General features: G+C 40.5%; 1 protein-coding gene across 1 annotated transcript in view; it reads left to right on the forward strand.

Moving 5' to 3' along the window:
• gc (GC vitamin D binding protein) overlaps positions 1 to 17,683 on the forward strand; it is a 34,527-nt gene that overhangs the window by 7,415 nt on the left and 9,429 nt on the right. Inside the window, exons 3-4 of the mRNA XM_027028705.2 lie at positions 801 to 933; positions 6,323 to 6,534. Coding sequence (XP_026884506.2) covers positions 801 to 933; positions 6,323 to 6,534 — 345 coding nt within the window. The remainder of the gene's footprint in view (positions 1 to 800; positions 934 to 6,322; positions 6,535 to 17,683) is intronic.

Raw genomic sequence — 17,683 nt, forward strand, 5'->3', positions numbered from 1 at the left:
TATGTATTTAGAACTTTGCTTTTAATATCAATGAAAAGGATAACAGTTTCTTGGTTTAAGTGGCAACCTCCAAGTATTGTAAAATTCATAGCTTTTCACAATACTGGGTAGTGGTAGCTCAGTGGTTAAGGTACTTGACTCATAATCGGAAGTTTGCGGGTCAAAGCCCCACCGTTGCCAAGCTGCTACTGTTGGGCCCCTAAGCAAGGCCCTTAAGCCTCAATTGCTCAGGTTATATGCAATCATAATTGTAAATCGCTTTGGATAAAAGTGTCAGATAAATGTAAACAAAAAGGGTTTTTATTATGGAGAAAATTACAGCAAGGTTACAGGTAAGAATAGATAGGTTTGTTGGTTGTTATTATTATTATTGAAGGCAATACCAGAGCTCTTGTCACCTTTGTTTTTTTTTTAAATGTGATACATTTTTTGTGTTCGAGAAAATGTTTTCTAAGTTGATGTACAATGAAAAGTACTAGTATTGAAGAAAACTATTTAAAATGTTCAGGATCGTTAAGAAAAAAGTTAAAAGGTGGTTTATTGGATAGGCATCTCTTCTTACCTGTATCTTAATTGTATGTTTGTGTACTGTGTATTATGTGAATTCAATGGAAAAAATAGTTCCAAAACAAGAGCAAAAACACGGTGTTCCATGAGTCTGGAACATACCCAAGATCTATGAATATTTCCTAGAGTTTTTTAATACTGAAATTCATTGTTAATGTTAACTAGTATCATAAATTATGTTATATAAGGGAACCTTAATGTAAAATGTGACCAAACTATATGTGTCCCTTCAGAGTTTTGGCTATATACAGCCAGAAATTCCCAAATGGGACATTTGAGGAGGTGAGCAGCGTGGTCAATGAGTTCGCTAAGTTAGCAGAAGATTGCTGCCAAAATGAAGCAGATCCTGACTGTTTTGATAAAGAGGTAAGTCACTGCAAGTCATTGAAAAATGTCTGTATAGTATCTGTGTAATGATAAAGGCTAGCCTCAGTTTCTTGTGTAGAAATCAATCGATCGGGATGTATAACTCAAAATCTGCTTTGATGTCTGTACCATAGCTGCCAGCCTGTCTGGTGGGGCCTGGATTCATTTTGATTGTGTTTTCCACACTAAGAAAAATACAGTCACTCCCTTTAGAGGAGGAGCCTTCATTTTCAGGGTCATCCACATTGTCACCAGTCTCAGATACATCCTCATTTCTCTCACTGTTACAAAGACATATTTCCAGACCTTCAGCAGAAGCAAATTTATTTTTGCTTGTATTTTTTACAGCAGAGAGAATATAAGCAGTACAAGAGAAAGAGAAATGTTTCACAAAGCTCTGTCCTCCCCTTTTTGTATTGTTGCGCCACCCCTAAATTACAAATATGTCTCCCAGTGTGGACATATCATAGGGGGTATTTCCCACGTTCCCTCAAGACCCCAAGCAACATATAATTATGTTGTGTGAGTTTTGTCTGTGTGAAAGAGCAAAACAGAAAGAAAGAAAAGAGGAAAGAGATGTGAGGTATTGCAAAGGGGGGTGGGGGGTGTGTGTGTCTAAGTGTGCAGTGTGTAACGTATGTGTGGTGTGTACATAGAGTGTATTCTTACTCTGTCTCTCCCTAAGGGGAAAGGCTGGCAATTAAAAATAGTTTTTGTACATGCGACCTAACACATTTTTCGTGACAAAGTTGACACTAGATGACAAATGAAAAAAGGGCAAGAAACAAAGAGCGCAAATGAAAGGAAACTAGGGCTACAGTAATAGTTTATTTTAGTAATCAAGGATTCTCTAGATTACTCCATCAATGAATCATGTAATTGGATAAGAAATACTTTTAATTAAAGAGCAATAGTAAATATACAAAACAGAAAATAAGATAAATTGCATACAGTTGTCACAGTATGCTCCCCTTACCACTGATCATGTGGTATGGCCTGCCTTGTGTTGTGGGAGTTGTCTCGTTTGTAACCACGTCCATGTTTGCACACACCTGCACCTGGTTTATCGTGTAATGTCTTTGTGTATTTAAACCACTGTGGGAGTGTGCAGCCTTTGTCGGTCATTGCCTTTGTTCTTGTCGATGTTCACCTTGTTAGTGTTAATCGTATTCGTGTCTAACTTTCACTGTTTACGTTACACAGGAGTGCAATTGTCTTTATGTCTGTTGATAAATGTCTGTCTACGTCGAGGGAGTCTTGCTCCTTGCTAAGCGGCACTCGGGCCGTTACAACAGTATATGTCAAAACTAAATCTAATTTAGTGTATTTAAGTGCCATTTTATATTCTGGGTTTTCAATTAAACATTTTCTGAAATGCAAAACAAATAAAAAATAATTTAAAATGATTTATTAAAAAGGTATCCATGATATTTTCATGTAACCTTTTTATTTTTCAAGACGTATGCAGAACATTTAAATATTATTTTGACAAGTCTGGTGTAGTGATGATAAATGATTGTTGATATGAATGGCAAACACAAAACAATTTGGTTTACACACATGAAATATAATATAAACCAGGTAAAACTATTTTGTCACCTGCTACCTTCCTTAATCTTTACAGTGCAACATTTGTGTGAAAGCAGAGTTTTGAAAGCAGTAGCTACATTTCTCAGAACACAGATCAGTTTATTACTTCCCTAGTTTTACAAAAGGTGATTTCCTAATAGTATATTTGTTCATTGATTTAATTCATTAATTTGTTCAACTGTAGGTAACATAGCTTATAGTTTGTTTACTATAATGCCTACTGCATAAATTTAAAATAGTAAAATTTGACATCTCTGCCAATAAACATGATGCTCCAGTACAATTCAACAATTCAATGATGTCACAGAGATACTTTGCGTGCCAACCTTGCCAGGAATCCTGTGTCTGCAGTGTCAGCCCAAGCATAATGTTACAGGCTGTTCAGACTGTGGCTAGACTCTATGTTTCTTTTAATTAAACATTCATCTGCTGCCTTCACTAGAACCTGCTTGACCTTATTGCTATGAAGATTTTGCTATGAAGATGCAGCTGCTACTTTCCTTAACTTCTACAGTGCATTCAGTGGGCCTCAACATTTGTGTGAAAGCAGAGTTTTGAAAACTCCACTTTTTCCTAGATTTCTCAGAATACATAACAGTTTATTACTTCCTCAGTTTACAACATGTGATTTCCTTACAGTATATTTGTTCATTTATTCAATTCATTTATTCGTTCGACTGTACGTAACTTACTCCAGTCCATTTACTACAATGCTACTCCATAGATCCAAATATATAAAATTCTACATCTCTTCCAATAAACATGAAGCAAAATTGCTCCAGAACAATTCTCATATAGTTAGCAAATTAGGTACTTTGCCAGCCAACCTTGCCAGGAATCTCTTCTGTCTCCTGTTCGAACTCTGTCTAGACTCTATGTCTGCTTTTATGTAAACATTCATATGTTGCCTTTATTAGAACCTGCTTGACCTTACTGCTGTGAAGATACTGGATTCTGGGAGCTTATTCATAGCCTCTCTCTTGCTTGCTAATGAGTCAAGAAAATACACAAAAATACGTTTAAAAAGTCACTTTTGGCTTCCTCAGCCACACCTGCCAGATCATGCCAAGGTGACTTTTCGCATCTCTAGGCTCACAGGGAGGGCTATGTCATGGAGAGCTGTGCTGGTGTCCTGCTTCTCTCTGCTGCTGGCTGACTACCCTGAGTTTGTGAAGGAGCTAATTGTGGTAATCGACCATCCCCGCTAGTGTAGGGCTTGTGGTCAGGCACTGTTATGCCTAAGACGGGATCTACACTCGGTGGCATAGCATGCCATGAAGTTTGGATATTAGCCACCGAGACCCGCTGGAATGAAGCATCGCTGGTGGATGCCTTTGTGAGCAACCTGTGAGGAGACCTGCAAGCAGAGCTCTCATGCAAGCAATAGTCAATGTCTCTCGACGACATTGTACACCTAGCCATCACGTACAACCACCTCCTGGAAGAAAAGCATCGCTCCCTGGGCAAGCTCTTCTCTGAAGAAGTCCACGTCACCAGTGGGTACAACCACAGCCCCTAAGGAGCCCATCTAGTTGGGTGATGCTGGGATGCAGTGCAAGGTGGAGGAACATGATCATCACTAAGTGGGCCCCTTCCTGCTCCAGAGACTGCCTCAAGAACATGGCTGTGCCTCTCCTGCCCACCTCATTGGAAAGCCCAGATGCCCATAAGGACAGCCCCATCAATGCACTGTGCCATGACCTGGTGGAAGTTATCAGTCCTACCAAGACTGGCCAGCTCCCTCCTCATCAGGACTATAACTATAGCCATCAACATCAAGGAGCTGCCCCCCATGATGCAGATTGTATCCACTGTCCCAGGAGGAGGAGCAGGTCATGGAGCAGTGCATCCAGAAGGCCCTGGCCCAGGGCTACATCCACCCCTCCTCCTCACCTACTTTGGCCAGCATCTTCTTTGTTAAGAAGAAATATGGTCAGCTGAAGCCATGCGTACATTATTGAGGTATAAGCACACTGCTAATGAAGTACCCTAACCCACTGCTGCTAGTGCCGAGGGGAGCTGCTGAGGGGAACGTGGTACTTCACTAAAATAGACCTATGCAGTTCTTATAATCTAATAAGGATTAAGGAGAGTGACAAATGGAAGATGGCCTTTAGGATGCCCTTAGTAAACTGCGACTACCTGGTTCTTCCATATGGCCTAGCCACAGCACCCTCCGTCTTCCAGGGATACATTAGCAAGGTCCTAAGGGAGTTCCTGGGTAGATCCATCATCACTTACATTGACAACATCCTGGTCTAATCCTCCTATGACCAACATGTGCATGACATGTGGCAAGCCCTCAGCACTCTCCTGCAGAATAATTTATATTGCAAGTTGGAGAAGTGTGAGTTTCACCTCTGTGAGATAAATTTCCTGGGTTACCTCATCAGGAATGACACACCCCGGACATACTGCAAGCCAATTTCTATCCACAGTTCATCCAGTCCTTTAGCAGCCTGGCCAGGCCGTGTTCCGAGGACAGACTACCCTTTTGAAGTGGATGCAAGCAGCATCTGAGGCTTTTAAAAACCTCGAGACTGGATTCACCAATGTCCCCACGCTGCAGCAGCCAGATCCCACCAAGTACATTATCATGGAGATTCATGCTTCAGATGTGGGAGTGGGGGCTGTCTTGTCTCAGCAGGCAGAGGAAAGGACCAGGCTAAAGCCAGTCGCCTTTTTTTCCTGCAAGCTAATGCCAGCTGAACGGAATTACAGGGTAGCTGCTGGCTATGAATCTAGCATTCATGGAGTGCAGGTACTGGCTTGAGGAGGCACGGCATCCCTTCATAGTGATTACAGACCACAAAAATCTGGAGTATTTCTCCTTTACCTCTCTTTGTTTTGCCACAGGATCAACAAGGTGACCTAATGGGTTGGCTTGCCAGGGAGCAGCTGCACATTGTTGGCCTTCTACATGTCTGCCATGAAGCCTGTAATCAAGGGAACCCTTGTGGACAGCAGTGCCACCGCCCCAAACTCCTCTGCCGCCATTGGAACTTGAAGAGGGTCCTGTGTATTATGTGAGTGCCCTGCTGGTCTCGTGGAGGACAGGAAAGCAGCTGCAGAACCTGTTGGACAGGGAAGGGTATGGGCCAGAAGAATGGAGTACTTGATTCTAACTTGGCCTCTGTCCACTGCAAACCTCTATCAAGCAGAATGCTTAGGGGTGGGGGGGGACTTCAGAGAAACATTAACTAATAAAAATTAATCAAATGTCAGTAAAAATAGCACTTCCAGATTGTCCTCTCTTTATCTTAGCTGCTGCCTTTCACACTTTGTGATTAGCTCCAACTTCAGCAGTCTCCACTTCAAGCTGTTTCAGTTCCAGGGTGTCACTATAGAGGGCCTTTCCCTTAAAGTAACCTAATTATGAAAGAAATTAATCTGGTCAAATAGAAGTAATCATAAAGCCAGATAATATATGGGATTGAACCCCTTTGTGGTGTAAACATTAATTTTTGATGCATCAAATATGTAACAGGTTTTTAGTAATAACTTGAGAAATCAGTAAAAGCTATTACACTATTTGTACCAATAACAGTAATTATGCCTCTTTGCTTTCCACACTGAAATTTGTGAATACACTAGCTGGGTTTTAACTTTCTGCAGGTACTTACATACCTTTACTTGTCTGGTTTGTACTACAAGTTTGCTAGGTATTAGTACATAAAGTATATACATGTGGCTGTTTTTTTGCACTACACTTGCTTAATTTAACCATCTAGGAATGCTTGCACATTTTCCATAATTCAATATTACATGACCCTTACACTGAATTTTTATCCTCCATAAGGAAAGTGTGATTGCACAGAAGCCCTGCAAGAAGGACTCTCCATTGCACTCGAACCAAGGTATTGAACAATGCTGTGCCCGGGAAGTCGAGGAGAGGACTCCCTGCCTGCTCAAAGTGCACTACTCAGAGGACCAGCTGCCCTCACTCCTGGAGCTCTCGCATGAGGAGATCTGTGCTCAATACGAGCACGACCCCAGCGACTACACATTGAGGTAGGGCGTGGAAGAGCTGTAACTTTTTGAGGAAGCAGCTGCCGGCATGTAGTTCAGTTTGGGGATGGAGGTGTTTTACTAGTGTGTTTGTAATTAGCCATGCCTGAGTAAGGTGAGAGCTGATACCAAGAGTCGTGGAGCTTGCAACCTCTTGCACTACCTTTAGCCTCTTTTTATTACCCTCTATTGGCGCCATGGCGCAATACATCTTGAAAGTACATCCTTATTTTATTGGACCTTAGTGCGGCTTTTGATGCACTTTATCACCCTCTCCTGCTAAACTGTATGGAAAACCTTCTTGACATAACTGGAGCTGTGCTTGCTTGGTTTAACCTTTCTGACTGTTCTATTTGTTAGGTTGTAACAACCTGTAGTGTAAAGGTTTGCCAAAGTGTCACTCAAGGATCTATCCTTGGTCCATTAGCGTTCAATATTTATATTTTATCTCCACCTTCTACACAAGTATTATTTATTATATCCTTAACATTTGACACCCACATCAACTTGCATCAAGAACATTACCAAAACCTCTTTCTACTGCCTTTTCTCTCACATTCTGATGCTAAGAAACTTGTACATGCATTTGAATGTTGCTGGTTGGACAACTGTAATGCTGTTTTTCTGGGCTACATTATGAATCTCTCCTTAAGTAAGTAGCCTTAAACATGTGCAAAAAGTTCTCATTCATGCAACATCTTGTGCTCATATTACTCCTGTACTTGCTGCACTACACTGGCTCCAATATACATACTCATATTTCTTTTAATTATCTGATTTGAACAAATAAAGCATTTCAGAGTTTAGTCCCATGGTTTAGGTTGTTTTACCTCTTTGAGCTCTTAAAGTCATATACTCCTTCTTGCTCTTTACCTTCTGTTCTCTAAAGCGGCCTCCTCTCAAAGTTAAATACATGGGTAAAAGAGCTTATTTTTGTAGAGCACCTTGATTATGGAATCTAACACTATTAAATATACTCCTACTTTAGACTTTTTTAAAAAGCTTTTTAAAGTTTTTTTTAAGTTAGTTAAAAAAATGTAAAAATATCATCAGTACAGGTAAAGGAAACACTATCTCTCTTCTCCACAGTCACCAGTAATAAATATGGAGACTAACATTTATAATGAGCAATGCTGTGCTTTTTTGAAGTTTTTCAACTCCAAAATGAATCCAGTTCATGAGCAGCTGGTTTTTGATAACATCATACAGACTGAACTAATTGCTAAGTTCAGTACTTCCACATACTATTTGGATCCCCACAGCCCTAATTAAAGCATGCTTGCCTTCAATCATTTCCCTGATAACGTTAGCTCCACTTGGGGGAACTGTAGCAGTAATCAATCACTGAAAGTTGTTATAATCAGACCAAAAAACCTGGTTTAAACTCTAGTGACTAATCAACGATCATCCTATTTCCAATCTAACTTTTTAACTAAACATAGCACAGGAACAACCCTAGTTAAGGTTACTGACCTCCAGTGACTACCTAACATTCAGAACTCTGCAGTATGGATTATTACACGCTCCACGTCCACTGAGCATGTCACACTCTTGTTGATCTAAGTACTTTGACTCCCTGTGTCACGATAGATTAAAGCTAAGATATTATTAACATTTAAAGCGCTTCATCATCATTCCCTTGCTTATCTTAGACCTGTCACATGTAGGCTCCCTCTCAAGCCCTCTGGGCCTTATCAGCAGCGTCCCATGACACATGCAGGCTTATCATTGCTGTAACTCTGTCTCTCATTTTAGCTATGCATTAAATTATGGCAAACATTTATTTCTATATCTAATTTTTTTAATGAATAATCTTAAAATTACAAATATTAATTGCTTAGGTGGGATCTCTAATAATCCTGGTTAATTAAATTATTGTTCATTCCCGGTGCCTTGGGATTTTTGCCTGATTACTGAGACCCCATCGCATTGCTTCAAATTCAATATCATAACGTCAGGAGGACAAACACAAGGAAGGTATTTAAACAGGGATTTATGTTTTTTAGCAAATGGCTGCCCAGTGCAGAGCTGGTTGTTCATAGCATGGGCCATGCCTGACAGAGCAAGTTATGGGTGAGGGCATTATCTGCCTTCTTTGGGGATAATATTTTTTTCAGGGTCAAAAAAGACCAAATGTCATGGGGTCCAAAAAGACCAACTGCACTTTCAGTAATGTGCATATGTGCACTTGTCTTCACTGTTCAGTTCCTTCCTCTCTAAATGTCAAAGTACAATTATGGTTAATGGTGACCTACTCAGGCTCTTACTGACCTGCTTCATGTCAGAAGCATCATCCTTGGTTATATATCTAAGTTGGTGCTTGCAAAAGTGTCACCAAACGCTGTTTTGTTGAGTGCTACATCTGCAATAACTGCCTATTTTTTCTTCACAATGGGAGATGCCTGTTTGTAGGGCAGTATTGGGGTGCAGTGGTTACCATTGCTGCTTGACCGCTATGGTGACCTACATTCAACTTCTGGCCCGGCTGCTGCCTATGTGAGTTTCTGGAGCCTCCAGTTTCCAGTTGTTAGGAATCTCTTTGTGATTGAGTGGGTGTGTGCATGTGCCCTGCGATGGACTGGCACCCTTTCCAGGGTTGGCTCCTGCCTTGGGAAGAATTAATGAAAGGTGCCTGTTAAAGGGGTGGGAAAATGTAGTCAAGTCACTGCTGAAAAGCCTAAATAGAGCTGCTTATACATAGACACTGGCTCAGGCACCCCACACTTCTTCTGTCCGGCACTTTTTTTATATTGGTGTCTCAGTATGTCAGGAGTCCAAAACAAAACCCAAGCAGTGAAAATGTACAGAGGCCTTGAGAAATCTTTCCTTAGGCCCCCCTGAAGTAAGTTAGTAAATAAGAGATGTATAACATTGAACCACAGCAAACATTTGCTAGCTTTCTAAATTAGTCTTCAGTCCATCATAAGTGTAGTAAGAGTCCTGTACAATACTACTATCAGAGCATGAAAATTTGGAAAATATGCAACGGCAGCCACTACTGGACTTTTGGAGTTAGGCTAATGGGAGAGTGGATAAGAGCACAGCAAGGACTCTGAAGATGCTGTGTATCTTTCCACAGCCTTATTTAGTTTTAAAATTTTAATTTGTAATGTTATTAATTAGTTGAAATATGTAATGTGGTCTCTTTAATCATGTGCTTTTCTTTTTTGTCTAAGTAGCAATTAGGAAGATGCTATACAGTGTTTATGATGTGTGCCTTAAGAGGCCCACATTTTAGACCACCTATTGTTGGTGACTTTCTTTAATACAACAGTGTGTTAACTGAAGAAAAGGTGTTTTGTGATTCTTCTCCTCTGCCAATGTAACAATACCCATTACAAATTGACTTAGATTATAAAACAAGAGAGATTACACTCATACCACCATGCAAGTTAAGAAAAAAAGCAATAGCCATTATTTCAATATTGTGAAATACAATCGTCATGTTTGCCCCATCCCTTGCGTCACAATTCACATGGCAACTCCACCTATTTTTTTATTTCCTGGTTTTGTTTCCTCATGCTTCCTTGTTTTGGTTTCATTCTTTTCCACCCCCTTGTTAGCATCTATACCTGTTGTTGCATTCACCTGTATCTTGTTAGTCCTCATTAGTCTTTGTATTTCAACCTTATGTTTGTATGTAGTCTTCGCAAAGTCTCATCATCATTTCGCCATTTTTGGAGTCAGCAGTTACCGTATACCTGACATTAGAATGCAGCGAAGAGATTTAGAGTACATTATCAAAAAAGTGTCCGACTTCATGCTTTCCAACCAGTCAATGAAGGAGAAATGTTTCTGGACGTTGGCAGCACATCGACTGGCAGACACACTTGACTGGCTCTATGAATGCGATACTTCCGGGTCAGGAGAGAGCAGGATTCACTATATCACAGCTGATGTTAGGGCCCTGATCCACAGTGGAATATATCCACCCAACCTCCGTTCGACTTACCAGCCCCAGGCACCGTAGATGTTAAGTCTTAGTCCAGTCATAAGAAGAACAAATAGAAAAAGCCTAAAGGGGAGCCTGAGTCTGCTGCTGTGTTGTAGGTTTATCCTATCTCCCTAAGGGAGTCTCTGCCTGTTCCTTCTCTGCAGCCCAAGACCCTGGCCTCCGAGTGGGAGGCATCCAATATTTTGGGGGGGGTGGCTCTATGCACCAGCATCAGGCCCTCAAGTCCCAGCACGCCTGCCCCTTGGAACATGTGAGGAGGACTCTGGGCCTGAGGGACTGCTTAGGAGTTTCTCTTTCTTTGTATTCCCCTGTGATACAAGCTCTGGACACCAGCAAGGAACGCAACAGCCAGCTTTCTGACACTGGTAAGGTACGCAAGATCCAGCATCTGGATCTCAGCACACTCCGGGACACAAAGGCTGCATTCGGCACACTCTGAGACACATAGGCCACATCCTGCACACTTGGGGATGCACAGGCCAAATCTGCAGTGACACAGGACATGCCAGCAGTAGCAGCCACAAACCTGGACCAGCACCTGATTGATGCTGCGCCCCTAGACCCCTCACTTTCCGCAGCTGCGCCTCCAGTTCCCAGCAAGAAGGAAGCCACCCAGTACATCTCTGTTCCCGGCATGGAAGAAGCCACCCAGCCTGTTCCTTTTCTTGTTCCCAGTATAATGGACGCCACCCAGCCTGTTCTTATCCCTGGCATAGTGGACGCTGCCCTGTCAGTTCCTGTCTCCGGTGTGGAGGAAGCTGCTCTGCCTGTCCCGGCACCTCCTGTGATGCTCAGGACTTCCGAGGCCATATTCCACAGCTGACCATTGACTCCTGAGGCCTCTTTTGTGGCCTCCCAGGCACCAGTGACTCCCCTGTGTTTGCCAAGTGTGTCCTTTGCCCTCTGAAGCTGCTGTGTCAGCACTTAAGACTGCCCCAATGTTCCTTCTGTCACCTGTTCCTGAAACTGTGTTAATGTCTGCAGTGGTTATGCCTGTGTCAATCTCATTTTCTGCCTCTGTTTCTATTCCTGTGCCCTTGACCGTATCTGTTCCTGTGTCTGTCTACGGTCCAGTCCTGGTGTCATTTGTGCAATCCGTTATTCATTCGATGGTTCAGTTTCCTGTTTTGTTTATGTTTATAGTGTTTGTACCCATCTAGTCTTGGTTCGGTTCCCTTTGTTCTTGGTTCTTAGTTTTTGTTTTACGCATCGGGAGCCACGCATTAAGGAGGCGGCGGTTCTGTCACATTTTCCCCTCCCTGGCTTCACAGTTCCCACATCAAACCTACCAGTCTGTTTACTTCCTGGTTTTGTTTCCTTGTGCTTCCTTGTTTTAGTTTCATTGTTCCACCCCCTTGTTAACATCTATGCCTTTTATTGCATTCACCTGTATCTTGTTAGTCCTCAATAGTCTTTGCAAAGTCTCGCCATTGTTTGGTAGTTTCTGAGCCATTTGTATTGTGTACGTTTCCCCTGGTTATTGGATTTCTGTATATGTTGTTGGATTACCCTCTTTACCTGTCTGTTTTGGTTGCCTCGTTGACTGCTCCTCTGAATTTATGACCTTTGCTTATGTTCTTTGGATTACGACTGTGGACTACCTGTGTTCTCTATTAAACTGCATTTGCTATACTGCATGCGACTTCGTCTCTGTTCATGCTCGGAATGTTACAACAATATTATACCTTTTCTTTTCCTGACCAATAGTGACTACATCCACATGGGCACCACAGTCACACGCGCTCACAAAAATGCAGTCTCCATTTGTGTGCGCAAACACAGAAGGCAGGCAGTGGCAAATCTGCAGCACCCTGCCCAAACATGGCAAGCACTGCTTGGTACGCCTTGCATGAATTCACACTCTTCTCAAACCATCAGCTGACTTTAACCTGTGTAGAGCAAGTCTCTGCTTATCCTCGAGACACGTATACTGCACCAACGCATGCACCTTGTGCAGTAGGATCCACTGATCAGGTTTTTAAATGCCGAGAACAACAGGTGCAGTAGGCTTTAAGTAGTACATGCAACGTGTTTAATATTCACATTCGTTCAAGTATAGCCATGTGTCATGGGGGTGGAAGAAACCAGGTGCCATGAAATCAGGCGCTGTGCTTTGTTTAGCTACCACATAAACAGAGCTGAGAAACAATCTGAGGGTGCTGGCCAGACAGTATAAAGAATATTTTTGGGTTGCTAGTAAAAGGGTAAAGAAACTGTTCAAGCAGTGTTGGTAGCAACAAACTAAGACCTGAGGGACAATTTTGTCTGTGTGCTGTGTGCCTTTGAAAGGTGGTTACATGTGTGAGACTGAACATGTGCAGAGCTTTGCTGCATTTACAAACTGTGTGTGTGTGCATGTGTATGAGTGGGGGATGCTGTCTGACATCTACAAGAGCTCCCTCTCCCTCTACTCATATGTTATCTTTGTAAAAAGGAAGTCTTGAGGCTAACAGAACACTGCAATTGTACTCCCCTCCCCTGACTCTTTCATCAAAAGAATCAGCATTTAACTTGACACTAAACAAACATTTCAAACAGCAGGACACATGTGCTGCAAGCAGAGGAACAGGAGGGAGCCAGCACCAGGGCCCTGGAACCAGAGCCCATCAGACACTAGGACAAAATCCCAGACCCAAGATCACTCTGACATGATCAGATTTCTGTGCTGTACTCCTGTACCCACCTCTTGTGTGTGTAAAATAGACCCTCACCTGCAGAAGGCATTTGATCCCCTGCATTTGATAGGGACACGATGACTATTCCCACAGTGACAACAGGAATGGAGATGAGCTTTATGGTAGCCTCTATCGGAACTACAGTATAATATCTCTTAACAATTTGGTAACAGCAACTGCCTTTTTCCCTCATGGATTAATCTAAAGCAGCTTCTGATGAGTTTTTTTTTTCATAGTTTCCATTTGATAAGTTCAAATACTGATGAGTAGTAAACAAATTAAGAAAGCAACCCTAGTTTTGACTTTTGTGTTAGTGCTGCTAAGTAAACGTATAGCCCAAGCTAGCTATTTTATGTTTTGATTATGGCACTGGACTGCATGAAATAACGATAATTGACTAGTCATTGTTTTAGTGTTTTAGGCAGAATCGATATGTGCGACATGTGGCAAAACCCGACCCAAAGTGTATTTTCAGCTTGCCGTGATGATTACCTGCGGTGTCACGTGTCACGCGTGGCTGGTGTGGTTACAATAACATATGAGATGATTAATGGCTCAAACAATTAGTTTCTCTTTTTATTCCAATAAGAGTGTCACAACAAGGAGTGAGTTTAGAGGCTAATGACACCTGAATCAAGCTGCTGCAGCTACATAAACATGAATAGACTGTTGATTAGCACATGCTGACAGGGAAATGCTCATAGCAGCTCACCTGAAAAATGGCACAACAACTTGTTTGTTGGATAACAGCTAGCAGCTTTGGTCTTTGTAGTTACTAGTGCCATCATCTGGCCGGTAGAGTCCTGGAGCAAGGGCATTAGATTAGGTGATGTCAGCAAACTCAATAAATAGATTAAGAATGCTGGCTGTCTGGATTCTATGGGATGCGGTGACTTGGAGAATGACTCTTATCCAGGGTGGCCTTCAGAGCATAAATAGTGGAGCACTTTCCACAGTAACAGATTAAGACAATGTATTGCTCAGAGGAGCGATATGTGAAGTCATTCTTACTCACAGCTATTGGCACTAAAATGGGTACCAACACTGTTGCAGTGTACTGGCACCTTACCTCTTTAGGTTATGTCATGTCAGGTTAGGTTATGTCAATTACCTTAGAATTTTCTTAGGTAAATATATTCATATATGTTATATTATTAAGCAACCTGTTATCTTATTTATAAACACATGTATATTATCTTTAATTCCTCAAGATATATTAATTATTCAGCTTTGTAAACCAATATATTCTGTTACTGTAATGTTGCAATTTGAAAACATTTTTTATCTATCTATCCAACTTGCACATTTTACATCAATTGTCATATTTCATGAATAGCACTATATTTTATGTAACATGTAAAATACCTGTAAATGTACTGATATATTATATTAGTAATCCAATCAATTAATAAACATCAGATGGCCCTTCCTCCTTTTGCCTGATTATTGCACAGTTTCTCACTAGCAGCAGAATTTAGTTTAGAGTTCAAAGCTAATTCATTATAGGGAAACAGACACAAACACTGTGACATCATACTGAAGCATTTGTGTAGACAGCTCCAGACCTTGAGAGAGGTACAATAATCTCAAACCCTTGTGTACATCAGCTATCATGAACTGAAAAAAAATGACCTCTAAAAATGGCCAAGAACATACCAGAGAAGGGAAATACAGCACCCAAGCATATTGCCAAATCCCCCCCACATCACTGAGCTGTTGTGTTCACATCGCTGACCTGTTGTCATTATATCTGATGTGGGCAGCTACATGATGCTTGCCTATAAAACCAAAAATGGACCTGCTCCAACTACTACTACTCCTGCATTGACTTCCTATCTTGGACAGGGATTCAGCTTGATGGCATGCTTAAAGTGATACTCATCTGTAAGTTGTTCTGGAGAACATAATCTTCTAAATGTTATTTAAATGTAAATACAAGTGGCACTCTAAAACACAGAGGTTCTCTAAAAATATGAAAAGTTGGCTATCGGATGACCACCTATTGTCAGTCTGGAAAGATATGGAAGAAATCAACTAGAGAAGAAGACCCCTTGTTCCATTGGTGATGACTAACCAACAACTTCAAATATTTGAATAGCCTAACCCTGGATCCACCTCAACCCACCATTCACATCTATCCTCCAACAGCTAGGCTATCAAATGTTCATAAAGAGTGTACATAATGGTGGCTGGTGGAACAGCTGGAGTCCTGGTGCAGTTTCAATAATCTTGAGCTAAATGGTCTAAAAATTGCACAAATTACTGTGGATTTATATGCAATATCTGCTTTCATTCATTTCCAGTACCTCTGCTGATATTGCCATAGAGTGTTTCAAGTTCCACAGAAGAGTAGTTTCTCAGGATCTCGAACATGAGACCCACATTGATTCCAGCATAAAGAAGATCAGAGAATGTACTTCCTATTGCATTATTCACATCTTCCACACTGCTTTTTCCAGCCTGATGTGCCAACCCAGTTAAAATCACAATCAACAGTATAACAGTATAATATTACTGCTCGTCTGTGCATAAAAGTGTACTTTACACATACACACAGCTCTTTCCTCTTTCCACAAAGAGCAGTATCCTAGACCTATATGCATATTTATTTTTTGCACTATGCTCCACCCATACATTTTGAGATATATATATATATATATATATATATATATATATATATATATATATATATATATATATAAATGTTGTTTCATCTTTCTTTAAACTATTATTTTATGTAGGCAGAAAACTAAGAACTAATACATAAATAGTATTAGTTCTTTGTTTTCTGCCTACATAAAATAATTCTCATTCAATTTGTTACTTTGAAATGATTTCCCAGGGAATTAAATGCTAAATGTATCACTAATAACTCCTGCTAATGGCCCATTTGGCCAGTGCTTTTAAAATAAATAAGTCATTTTACAATCTTTTCCACCATATTATGCACTCTACATCAACTAAGAATCACTCAAGAGAGGCAATCTGAGTCAGAGCTTAAACTTATTTGGCAATATTAGCCTCTTGAGGCCAATCTATTCAGCCTATATTTAGTCATCTACATTCATTGGTTAAATAAATTATTTAATTAGGAACTTCTGAAAGGACACTGAAGAAGCTAGTCAGCATATGCAGTTTGTTCATTTTCAACCCAGAAATGCAGCCCTTGAGCCACCTGAGCATAATGTATTTTAATACACTCATTTATGGCATTTAGCTGACACTTTTATCCAAAGCGACTTACAATTATGACACAGTACAGCTTGAGCAATTGAGGGTTAAGGGTCTTGCTTAGGGGCCCAACAGTGCCAACTTGGCAGTGGTGGGGCTTGAACCAGCACCCTTCCAATTACAAGTCAAGTTTATTGACGTTTACAAGACGTTTATTGGTATTAATCCCCCCAGTAACTACTTTAAAGTTTGTGAATGCTATTTTTGTGAATCCTTTTGCTGTTTCTTTAAAAAATGGAATACCTCTGTGAGACCAGTTATGACAAACAGCTAGAGGTGATTTGGGAAATAAAAGATGTAAAATATGTTAAAGAATATGCTACATAGAAATACAGTGAAAAGGTACTATAATAATAGATAAGCAATACTAGGGAAAATGTCACTGAGATAAACTAAGCTTAGTAATGTGGTGTGTTTTTGTTAGGTTTGATTCTTAATTACCCTGCTCTGCCTTCTTGTACTAAAAACAGGAGAGAATGGCACTAAAGTGTGATCTGTGTGATACATTAATTGGCTAATGAATTAATATGACTCTGTGTATGATTCCCACCCACCTAATAAGCTTCTGATGTCTACTGTTCGATTAAAAATACCCTAACAAATTAGCATTCAATTAATAGAAGGAGCTAAGGCTTTAATCTAATATACATGAACAATATAACCAGACATCAAACAGGGAGCTGATATCAGCACTAATTAAAACTATATTTGGCATGTTTACAAAAGTTAATTCAGCTGAGTAAAAGGGTAGAGCAAATTTGTTGTCCAAATCAGAGGTACAATGTAACTAGGATGCAAAGGCTATGTATGACAGTGCAGGATAAATTGGATACAGCACACCCATAATGTAAAGGCTGTTCCTCTCAGTACAAGATGGACTGAATAAAATCCAGCAAAAATCATGTATTTTTTTGTTTTGGTGTTTTACCTTTTTAGCAGTTCAAAAAATCACAAGACCAAGTGAACCAATGATGATTGGAATTTGAGAATGCTAGCACTGAAAAGAAAGCAATAAACTGCATCAGGCAAACATTTCATAAATAAATTATGTTAGTCATTTAATTGTTTTATATGATGTTTAGATTAACAGTAATTAATTCCCCAGCCCCCTTTTACTTCTTCTAAATATGATACACATTTGATTAAACTAGTACAGCAATTATTATCTCTTTCTGATTCAAAAACATAAACTACAACTGGTAAAAGTCTTCATGTGTGTGTAAATTACTTGTCAGTTTCTAATTGCCTTTTTATTTTCCTTTTTCTCACATTTACTTTCCTAGTCCACAAT

The sequence above is a fragment of the Electrophorus electricus genome, chromosome 9, assembly GCF_013358815.1.
Source record: "Electrophorus electricus isolate fEleEle1 chromosome 9, fEleEle1.pri, whole genome shotgun sequence".
NCBI classification, from domain to species: Eukaryota; Metazoa; Chordata; class Actinopteri; order Gymnotiformes; family Gymnotidae; genus Electrophorus; species Electrophorus electricus.